Source organism: Gopherus flavomarginatus, chromosome 8 (assembly GCF_025201925.1).
Source record: "Gopherus flavomarginatus isolate rGopFla2 chromosome 8, rGopFla2.mat.asm, whole genome shotgun sequence".
In the NCBI taxonomy this organism is placed as follows: Eukaryota; Metazoa; Chordata; order Testudines; family Testudinidae; genus Gopherus; species Gopherus flavomarginatus.
The window spans coordinates 101731046-101743199 of record NC_066624.1 but is presented as its reverse complement, the minus strand read 5'-3'; the positions used below and the strand labels follow the sequence as shown (position 1 = coordinate 101743199).

The window sequence follows — 12154 nt, the reverse complement described above, 5'->3', positions numbered from 1 at the left end:
GAATTGACATATTTGATAATAAGCTGAGATCATTAATATATTAACCTGTAGAAGGACATCCCAACATTAGTACGGTGAGGAAATACAAACAAGGAAGAGGAGAGAAACTCCTATTGGCACTATACATGGTGGCGTCGGCATAACATATTATGAAAGCTGTGTCTCAGCCTGTGTGTACTAGGGGAGAAAGAGAGATGTGGCCCTTGAGACTGTCAGAATGACGGCCACTGGTGGTGATGATGAGGAAGATAATGGCTAACATTTTGGGTTGTTCTGCAGGAGATGGTGTGAGTGTGGATGTTCAGATGTACCTTCTGTATTATCTCTTATCTACTGAGCTAGAGTGTTTGTGACTTCGCTAAATGTATTAATAAATTATTGTAGATGTAGAAGGTTTCCTATAATGTGAGTGTTGCAGCTGTTCACATCGGGGTTCCCAAATATTTACTAATTTTAATAATACTGGGCCTGATCTTGGAACAAGAACCTGTCAACCCTCAAAGTGGTAACTGAGAATTCTTAAGTAATCGATAAATATAAATATATTTAATAATCTGTAGATTGGGCTACAACTTCTTAAAAGGTTAATGACATTTGTAGAAGGAATTTGAAATGATTCCTCTAAGTTACAACTGTACCAGTTAACAGAGTCTGCATTTATTTACAGTTTAACACTTTAATGGACATTTAAGTGTTATACTCCAATGAGCTCAGTGTTTTCAAAATTATTAACAACACAGTGAGAGTTAACCTGACTTGATATTGAACAAATGAGAGCTTATATAAATGAGCAGCACAGATTCAGTTGAGATTATTCCTGATTTACAGAGAAGGAAAAAAACTGAGATGCATGAATTGGAGAGTCTTCCGGCTTGTGTAGTGTATTCCCACCTGCAGTACTGGGTATGCTCTCCTCTCAGTGCGTGCACAGATCCCAGTAAGGTTCACAGAATCAACAATGTTCTGGTAAGAGCAAGATCTACCTGGCCTATTAATGATGGAAAATGAAACCAGCAATTCAAATAAACCTCAAAAATTTTAAATGCTAAATTTGTTCCAAACAGAACTTCCAGGACTTTAGAAGTTTACCCATCAGTAGCTGAAAGTACAAATTTCAAATATTTTTGGATCTAAGATTTTAGCTCATGAGTATGTATAATTAACAGCAAGAGAAGATTACACAATTCCAAGATTACAAGTTAAAGGTACCAAAGTTGCTTGGTTAATAGATATAAACGGATATCAGAACTGCCACCAAAACCTCTTTGCGTACATGGATGGGTGGACTTTGGTGGGAAGGGTGTGTAACCATGATAGAAATAACATTATGAGGCTGAAGGATCACCCTGAACTTCCCACTGTTTCCTTGCCCTGAACAGAGTACTGGCTATTGATTATATTTTAGAAAGGGGGAGGCGAATTTACAGATCTCCCACACATTCTTCTGTCCACTGCATTCAAATATGGTGCACTGTGGAGTGATCCAAAATACATCATCATGGTGGAGAAGATAGCGGGTGGGGTAGCAGAGGTTGCCACATTTGCTTAAGTATCAATATGAATTTCAGCCCAGGGAGAAGTCACTTTGAGGGGAAAAAGTGAGAGAGGGTGGATTAGAGTCAGATTCAGTTTTGGGATAAGATTTCATTGAGGCATAGAGGAAGGAAAGCTTGAGCTGTTTCTAACTTTTTTTAACCTGTTTGCTATTTCTTAATGAGGATGGATGATAGGCAGTAATTCTGTACCACAGTATTGACATAGTTATGGATTAGAACTGTGAAGTTTAGTTACATTTGTTGACAACTCAGTCAAATTTTATTTGAAGACATACAATTTAATCATAAAAAGCAGAAAAAATTTGGAAAAATATTGCATAAAAAAATTAATGCTCTTATCTATCCAAGCTTATCTTCTATCCATGTTGGGTCCCAACAGCACAGGTTTTAGATTAGGTGCTAGATTTCGGCTGATTCTAAACGGTTTGCCATAGAGGCACACTTCATATGTCTCAAAGTATATTAGACTGTATTAACCATCCTAAATAATCAAATGACAGTCCAGTCTTTTCATAAAACTGTGACATTTAAAGGAAGAGAAGCAATAATCTAATCACAAAATGTATTAAGTAACAGAAGTTTAATCTTTATGCTACTATTTTCCTTTGTAAAATCTTGTACCTTACTCAGAACTCTTCTCTTTCTGCTAATAAGCAATCAGCAGCCAACTAGAACTTATTGGTGTGATAATGAAAAAGGAAAGAAATTTATGCTTTGACCTAGATTTACATGACGCTATCTCCTGCTGTTTCGAATGCAAAAGACATCAGACAATTTGCTGATTTGGTTTTTAGTGGCTTCTTGAAATAGCTTAATAGAATCACGGTGTTACTCCTCTCTTTTCATACATCCAGTAAAATATCTTATTTTTTTCCCTTGGATCTGAACATCAAGTTTGGGGTTTTTTGGATATCAACAAACTAACCCAATTTTTGGTGTGAATAAACATATGCTTGAATCAACCCAACAATCTCATTAGGGCCCAGTTATACTGTGTAAGTATAAAACTGTACCCTGCAAAATCCACCTGACAGTTTTAAAATATCTACTGAGATCAACAAAATGAAGGACAAGGCAAATTTATGGTTGAATTTGTTCATTTTAATTTTGAAATATTTAGATCTCTGCAGAGAGTGCATATGAAAAGGCCTTGGTCAGGGGTCCCCAACGCAGTGCCAGTGGGCGCCATGTCGCCCATGGGTGCATCTAAATGCGCCCGCGTCCTGGCCGGCGGTGGAGCATCCGCCGAATTTCAGCAGCATTTCGGCGACAAGGCCTCTTGTTGATGCTGCTTGCCACCGACAAGTGACATCATCAAGAGGCGTTGCCGCTGAAATGCCGCAGAAATTCGGCAGCATTTCGGTGGATGCTCCACTGCCGCTACGGTCCTTCGTCTGGCGCCCACCAGACAAAAAGGTTGGGGACCACTGGCCTAGGTTATTTCATTTAGAACCACCTTAGGGGGAATCCTGGCAAAAACCCCTTCTTGAGCTCCAAGCAGGGTAACGCAGATGTTACACCATGTCCAGCTCCCCATTCTTGGCCAGCACTGGTAGCCATGGACCCTCCATCTTCATGTCTCCTTTTGAAGCACCCAGGAGGAGCAGTAAAAACGTAAGCGAAATCTCCTTCTCATATCAGCAAAAGTGTAAGGATCATATACAAATAATGAAAGCTATTGAACAATCCAATGCAAGCATCATGTCTAGCTAAGGATACCCTTACATATTCTATGTATAATAGAAGGACTATTCATGTATGATCATTGCATTCTTGCCAGCATGAAAGGTTAAAATTCACTGCATTAGGAACATCTATTTAGTTTCATCAGCAACGTTTATATACCAAGCAGCATGCAATATTTAGAACTGTCATTCTTAATATAATACAAATGATTGTGCATATCAATGAAGCCACTCCAACAGTGAGTGTGAGCTTAGGGGAATAGTTCATCATTCTATATCTGGAAACGAGGCAACGTAGACCATCCTTTTTAACATAAAAACAAGTGAATGCTTATATTGGAATTTTTTGTTTTAAAACAGTGCGATATGTATTTTGCCCTCAAACTCACTACATCTCATATAAAATGATGAGCTATATATACTGTGTGTATCACACACTACAACTGCACTCATTATATGAAACAAATAATTTCTTTAATAGTCTCTCAGAAAACATTAAGTATTTATAGATATTGAACTCATAAGGAATTAAAAGGGCATGAGAAATCATGTTATCCTAAGACAGTGGACTGCACTGATGAGACGAAGTGTGATTTATGTTATGTATAAACACAGAGGCTGAAACTGGAAGGGCAGATGATTCAGAAGAAAAGGATGTGTTAACTAACATCATTTTAAACATCTTGTGACACCACTCTAGAGAAAAGAGAAAAAATTATAAGTGTTATTTCACTTAAGGGAAAACAAGGGCACTTTATTATTCTACATTTTCTATTCTTTGTGCTGCACACTCCAGTATGAATCATGATGAATCATCTAGCTAGCTATTTAAAGTTGTTAAATAAATAAAAATGCAGGTACCAGAAAGGGACTTGGAAGCCTGCATTCTGTTGATCACTGAATTATACAGCTGACTTTCAATGCACATGCTGTATGTGGATTTTATTCAAAGACAGGCTGCAATGGATAGATATTTATTCTAGGCAGCTGGATTAAGTGCAATAATGTTTCGCTTGTAACCAATTGCTTTCATAAAAAAAAAGTACTAGTGGAGGCTCAAGTATTTAAAAAGTATGTTTAAGCCCTCTGACAGTAATATATTTCCTCACGACCATTTGGAAGAGCGTCACTGGTGGCAAGCAAATCAACCAATTAGAAAAGACCTCTCGAAATAGATGTTTGTGAGAAACAACTGATTTGTTCTGTGAATGGCTAGAGTCTGCAGGACCAGTTAGGGTACATTACTATCTTCATGTTAGAAGATTTTGCACATTTAGAAAATCTTCTAAAAGCATCTCTATAAATCTTCTAAACATAAATCTTCTAAATGCTTTTATATAGTCATCAGTAAACCTCAGAGAACTTTACATTGTCCTCATTTCACAGATGGAAACCTGAGGCACAGAAGTGAAGCGACTTGCCCAATGTCACCCATCAGGCCAGTGGCAGAGCTAGTAGTCCCAGTCCAGTGGTTTTCCACTAGATCATATGGTTGCTATGTGATTCCTCAGTGCTCCTCCTCCTTCCTGTACATTTTGTTACAATGGATTGGGGATAATGGTCATGCTTGAAATGTTTACAATGGGTGGTTGATAACAGGGCTGGTGAGAGAAATCTCGTCCCTGCTCTATGTCCCAAAACCTTAACAGTTTTATTACATGCCTGCTGTAGTAATGAAGTGTGAAAGAAGACCTGTGGTGTCTGTCTCTCCTTCTCCACCCTGCAACATGTAGCCCCCCATCACTTCCAGCTCCTCTTTCCAGTCTCATCCGATTAAGCCATTATCTGGTACTATAGACACCATCAACATATAAGAAATTGTTCCTTGCTATCTTCTGCGTACACATACTACAGGCAGCAGTTTACTGGAGGGCCACATGCTACCTTGGTTATATAGCCCAAGCTGCATACTGAGCTGGGCCTCTTACTCTCACTACCCACCTCCATTTGCTGCTGTTTGCCCCAGGCTTCTCCAGCCATGCCTCAGGTCCACTCAGTCCATCTTCCCTCCAAATTGGGCTCCTCCTACAAACACTGGCCAGCTCTCTCTGCCATCCCCTCACACACAGGTGACAGGCATCTTAACTATTTATTGTCTGAAGTTCAGATGTTTAACTTTTTGTTACCTTCTTTCCCCCATCCCAGATCCCAGCTTGCATGGAAGGACAGGGACAGGAGCTCAGACTCTCCAAGAGGAGCAGGCTTTCCCACATCCCACAACACACAGTAGGCAGGGAGAAGGACTGCAGAGAGGTAGGACAATGTCAGATCCCAGCACAGACATAAGGGAGAATTCAGGGCTGACTTATACGCTCCTAACCCCCCAATTTCCTCTGCGACCTCTCACATTCTCCAACCCCTCCCATTCTCTCTCCTTTCACTGCCTCTAATCCCAACCTCTTTTCCTGACCCCTCTTCCCTCCCTTACCACCCATTTGCATTTTCCTCACTCTCCTGTAGCCGTAGCCCTACTCCCCTCTCCCCCCGCAGTGAGCATTCCCATGTATTATCTTCTTTTCAAAAAATAGTTTCAGTACCTTCTGAATATGCTGCTGTACTCAGATTACAATTCCTCAAAACAAAAATGCCCCTTTCATAGAGGCATTGGAACTATGCCTGCTTTTTTTACTTCAGATTTCTGCCCTGGGTTGAATTTCAGCTCACAGGGTGGATTCATGCTCAGATTCAATGACCATAACATACCCTCAAATCACCCAGGTCGTGCAATATAGAGGCAGTTTTCCAGATAGCTATATCTTGGGAACCACTTGGTGAAATGGCCCCAAATCTGGATCACTAACAACCCTGTACCCCCATGATGCACATCACATTTTAAGGCAATATGATTACCTATGTGGATTTTACAGTATTTAGAACAGTCCATCTTTAAACAGAAAACTGGTTTTAACCTTAACTATACCAGAACTGTCATTCTGCTACAATACCCTTACTAATTGCAGAATGTCAGCAGATTGTGTCTTTGGAAGGCTTAAGGGAAGGTGGTGGTGACTCATGGCAAGGATGGATGTTTTTCAGTATTACGACCATGCCTTGTGTAGCAAGTGCTTGCCATATTTTGCACATCTATGAGCACCAAGGAAGACAGCTTGGATGACAGGGAAGGGGGGCTGGAGGTGTCAAGACAGGCCCACCGACAAGGATGGGCAAAGGTGGCAATTGCCTAGGGGCCTGTAAGATTTAAAAGGGTCTGGGAAAAAGTTCCCTGTAAGCTGTGTGGCTGCACAGAAGCCTATTTACTGCCACGCAGGTGCTCAGGGAACTTGTCCAGGGCCTGGCCCCCAACCTGCTGTGGTGGCCCGGACCTGCCGCAGCCAGGGCACCCCTCCCCTGGCCCCAACTCTGCTGCGGCCTGGACCTGTTGAGGCCAGGGCACCCGTACCTAGCTGTGGCCGAGGCAGCCCAGCCCGGACCCAGGCGTGGCCAGCCCAGACCTGCTGGGGCCAGGGGGAGGGGTGCCTATTCTGCAGCCCCAACCCTGGAGCTGCTGTAGGGAGAGAGAGCTGGGAGGAGTCCTCTCTCCCTGCCGTAGCCCCAGAGCACCCTCCTGCACCCAAAACCCTCATCTCCGGTCCCATGCCAGAGCCCGCACCCCCAGCCAGAGCCCTCACACCCTTGCATCCCAACCTTCTTCCTCAGCCCTGAACCCCCTCCCTCACGCCAAATTCCTCAGCCCCATCCCCACCACATGAATTTTGTGATGTGCACCAATATGGAGGTGATGTGTCACACATCACCTCTATATTGATGCACATCACAAAATTGGTTCCGCACATGGGTGGGAAAAATTAGAGGGGACATGGTGGCAGTGGCTGGGAGCCCCGCACCCTTTTAAATCACCCAGGTGGGCTGCAGGGCTCCTAGGCATGCACAGGGTGGTATCAGCAGCGGTGAAGGCAGCCGGTCGGCATGTGGAAGCCCTGGACATGCCGGAAGAGCACAGCTGGCAGCTCACCGGGCACAAGCCAGCGCAGGCTCAGCACTGCCCAAATGTCAGGCGGACCTTTTTAGGGGGCCCATTGACTGTTCTGCCCTGGGGCATGGAATTGCTGTTGGCAGGCCTGTGTCAAGACTTTCGGAAAATTATGGACAGCCAGAGAGGGTGCCTCCCAAAAACTATCCGAGGAGTGAGAGGGACAGGGATACATTGTGCTTGTACTTTGAAGTGAAGGAGTAGTTGTGGGAAATGTCTGAAGTGTTATTAAGAATTAATACTAAGGGGATGTGTCATGTCATGAGCCATTCCTCGGTGAAAATTTTCAGCTGAACTGCTCCAAAATAAAGTTATCGAGCTAAAATATAACCCAGGTAACACATTACTTCTTGTTTAACAAAAAATTAACCAAGAACATGGTGCAAACTTATGATCAATTAAACTCTGGCACTACCAAACCAAGGAGGGCTCACAAACTCCTGTAGTTGATGTGCTGCAAAGAATTCTCATTCTCCATGTCTTGGGGGGTGGGATTTAATGGTTGTGAGACAGACCTGCAGTTAGCTGGATTCAAACAGTGGCACCACTATGCTATGCACGACAGTGCGTGGTTGGGGTGCAGAGCTAGACCTTTGTAACAAAAGGTGCTGCATCACAACTGTTTGCCTCTAATACATGTCCCTTTCCAGGACCATGCACTCCAATTCAATCCTTTGTGAATGCTCCAGGAAACCATCCCACCATACTTTTGCCTTTGCAGCCCTCTGTTGGGATGCATTCACTAGTACCGGGAACATATCCTCTCCTCTCCCCGCCTCAACTGGAGACATGTCTGCCTCTCTATGGGTAATAATTCCCCTGCATGTGTGGGCCATGATGCAGCAAGTGATAAGGGAAATCTCTACTTTCTCCATGCAGGAATTGTCTTTTTCCCTTCCCTCAGCCTGTGATCCAAACACACAAACCAAGGTCATACAGTCTCAAACACAGCGCTTTCAGGATCTAACTGATAAATCAACTCAAACAAATTATTCAACAGTACATTATCCTGTGAAAACAGAGGCAGGTTGGAGTGATCTGCTGCCAATGTGAACTAGAGTATTAAATAAACAAGCAAGATGGCCACTTGTCAAATCGTAAAAGTTACAGAGCCTAAATGGCTGTGAAGTTCAGAGTCCCCTTCCTGCTTGTACTGAATATAGCATTAAATGGAAACAAAATCTTGCAGTTCAGTCATGGAAGTTGTTTATCTTTGACAGTAATTATGAGATGTTAATGTTAATTATTGATTAAACTGTTTTAGTAAGATCAGAAGAAATGTAAACAATTTATCCTATGTTAAACTAAAATTATGTTTCAATCAACATCATAGAAAGACACTGTTTGAGTAATAAAATAAGCAGGTATTGTTTACACTGAAACTGAGAATCTCAGTATTGAAATGTAGTTGAACCTTTTTTTATGTTAGCTGAGATTAGTCTTGCTCGAATAAAATTACCTTTAAGGCTGTTCTGAACTTCTAATGCGATGTCCAGGGCATTAAAGGGCAGAACCGGTTCACTGGCAATTTGCAAAGTCACCTCTCCTGTTAGCTGAAAGAAATCAAGAGAGATTAAATAATTTCTAACACATTTAATACTCAGCATTTCATTTGGAATACCATACAACTTCGTTACCTTGGTCTGCCAGGGAAGCTGAATAAAACACACAGCTTCTTAAGGACAAGCTGAAAACACATACACAAGACCTGCTATTAACAAAATAATTCTAGTACAAAAAATTATAGAGAGATTATAATTTATGACCACGTCTGCACAGTACTTTCCTATGGCATAGGGTACTATTGGAGAGGTTTTTTTTTTTTAAAAAGTCTTGTATTTCTAAAAGTAGGAAGCAAATTTAAAATGTTTCGTTTTAAAAAATTTTTACAGTAGAAAGGTGAACTGCTGAGACACTAAGGGCTGGATCCAAAACCCAATGAGGTCAAAGGGAATTTTTTCCACAGACTTTAGCAGGCTTTGGAGCAAGCTCTTAGCACTGAATCACATGAACGCAAAGAAACTGAGCTGACTACTCACAGCGTCTAGGGAGTATGTGATGGCTCGACATGAATAACAGCTTAAAGAAGGTGTTCTGACCCCACATCTGTTGAAAAACCCCAATAACTTTCAGATCAAACACCCTGACCCTGTGATATGGAGGTCTCGGTCCAGCTCCAGGTGGATAGTAGCCCATGTCACAAATTTCATTACTACAAATGGCACTTTTGTTGACAATCTCAGAGGTAAGGCCAAGGACTGAACGGGCTTTGGAGGAGAACGCCTGTCATCTACAGGAGGTAGTCTCTCAGGCTCAAGACAATATCAGGGCAGTGTGTGGAAACTTACTTTGCTGCTGCGCTGTACCTACCCTGTGATTAAACAGGATTTCAGTCTCCAGGGCTATCAAGCCCATCACCATTCAGGAGCACTATAAAAATACACTGACAAAAACCTGGGGGGTAAAAAACACTCACTCATCTCCTTCATCACTTGGCATTGCAAAGAAAGCTGCAGGGCTATGCTCCAAAATGGAAGGAAGACTACAGGTAACGGTGGCAATGATGAGAAAAATGTGGATTGAATGGAATCATATTGTACAATACTTTAAAAGGCATCAGAAGGCACTGATATAATAAAATGTACCTTCCAAAAATCTACCAGAAGACTAGAGGCTGAAAGTAGCATTCTAACTTTGCAATACAAAGAGGTGGGGAAAGACAACAGTGCTAACTGAGAAACAATGTTGGAGGAACTGAAAAGAAAACATCACTCTCTGCTGCACTCACCCCAAGAACAGATGAAGATGAAGCAACATCCCCCCCGTCCCTCCCAAAAAATCTTTATGGAAAGAGAAGATAAATGGAACCCCAGCAACATCTCTAAAAAAAGCACTAAAAGAAATATTGTATTTGACCTGCCCACTGATTGATTTCAGCACTGAGATAGAAGGAGCACACTGTACATCAGCCTGAAACTCACATCCAAGCAGAGACCTGTTGTGAAGCTATTAAGATTTATACCTAAAGAAATAATACTGCAACTACCATATATTGAGGAAGAACAAAGGTAAAAATAGATGATATCCCAGGACTTCATCAGGGAAACTGGAGAACAGAGGCAGAACTGTAAGGGGGTGGAGGGAAAGTCAATGTTAAAAAGGTATGGAGTTCTAGCTGCTGCACTGATATTTTGACTTGAAATTAGGACACTTCTGTCCATAGCATACCAATGCTTGGAGGCCATTGAAAAAAAAATGTCAATGCATATATTCAGATAGGAAAGGTTTTCAGTAAAAAGCATTGGGAAATGCTGCTTTTGTGAAATATCATGGAGGTGCTATGGAAGAGAAGTAGCCCAAGAGAGAAAATTTCCGGATGCAGCAGAAATCTACAGAAACCAGGCTTCCATTACGGGTCCTGAGCACTTGAAAGTTCAGCCCTAAACTCTGATCCCAAAAGGCCAAAGCCTGCAAATCCTTCCTTGTGCTAATACCACGTGTGAAATGGACTCAGTTGCCCTTCACCCTAATCACACATCAACATGTATAAGTTGTTAGGGAACAACATGGCTCTAGAACAACTATCCTACTAAATGACAATGAACTGTGGGGAGGAGGCATAGCTTGGTGGTTTAAGCATTGACCTGCTAAACCCAGTGTTGTGAGCTCAGTCTTTGAGGGGGCCATTTCAGGAACTGGGTAAAAATCTGTCTGGGAATTGATCCTACTTTGAGGAGGGGGTTGGATTAAATAACCTCCTGAGGTCCCTTCCAACCCTGATATTCTATTATTTCAAAGATAAAAAGTCCTAAGTATTGGGATACTGTCCAAAATATTTACACTTAAAATCATTATTGGCTCTTAATTTGATCAATACAAACCTTCACTAAATTTTGATTCATGATTATATAAATTTCTCTCAGCCTCCACACATCTTTGGGCTATGAATGCTATGAGACTGTTGCAGCTTCTGTTCAATGCATAGTTTGATACAAAACATTTGAGACTTGAAAAGCACTGGAAAATGCTTCTGTTGTGATATATCAGATGTGCTATAGAACAGAAGCATCCCAGGAAGCTGCTCCCCCTTTCACCTTCATCCCTAACAGCATCAATTTTGATTATGCTAAATTCCTCCTCCTATGTATGTTTCTCGAAAGCAATTTTGTTTTGCTTCTCAGCTACAAAAGATGAACACCCTATTGTGCTATCCATTAGATTAGGCAATACCAAGAAAAAAAAAGTTATGACTGAAGCAATTTGCAAATCTCATAGTTACAGTATTACATATTGCTGTGGACACTTTTGTATGTTTGTTAATGAAGTAATTGTAGAGTTTATTAAATCACATACATGGTAAGTTAACCTGAAGAAATCAATCACTGAGAGGAAAGCTCAGAGCATTGATTTGAGCCGAGTGAGTAATAATGCTGCAGAAACATACATCAAGCCCATGTAATGCAGCAAGACAGAAAAGGCCACTAATATCTTATTTATAGTCTTATTTTTGGATATTCTATCCCCAGAGAATACACATGCAAAATAAAGACGTGTTTCTCCCCCCTTCAAAACACGGTTCAGACTGACTACTAAATTATTAAATAGAAGGCTACTTTAGGGAAAGGTACAGACAACATTCCTTTCACAAACTGAAATACTAAAACAAGAAAAGTAATAATTGATTCCACCACCACATATTACCAGTTGTAATTATCAATGACAGTTCCTCATACAAGGATCATAATACACAATAACTGGTGTAACATACATGCAATTATCCAGTCTGAAGAACAATATTATAGTTAGTATACCAACTGATTGTGAGCTGTTTATATTCTGTGATTTAGTATGGAAAACAAGACTGAATTATATTTCTATTTCACTAAAGCTTCGGGTATCTTTTGAGAAATTGTTTCCTTAAA

The 12154-nt window shown here is 41.3% G+C and overlaps 1 protein-coding gene across 4 annotated transcripts in view; it reads right to left on the bottom strand.

The window, feature by feature from the left end:
- NAALADL2 (N-acetylated alpha-linked acidic dipeptidase like 2) overlaps window positions 1-12154 on the bottom strand; it is a 1166543-nt gene that overhangs the window by 292040 nt on the left and 862349 nt on the right. For all 4 annotated transcript variants that reach the window (XM_050965896.1, XM_050965898.1, XM_050965899.1 and 1 more), the window contains exon 14: window positions 8692-8785. In XM_050965896.1, the coding sequence (XP_050821853.1) occupies window positions 8692-8785 (94 nt within the window). The remainder of the gene's footprint in view (window positions 1-8691; window positions 8786-12154) is intronic.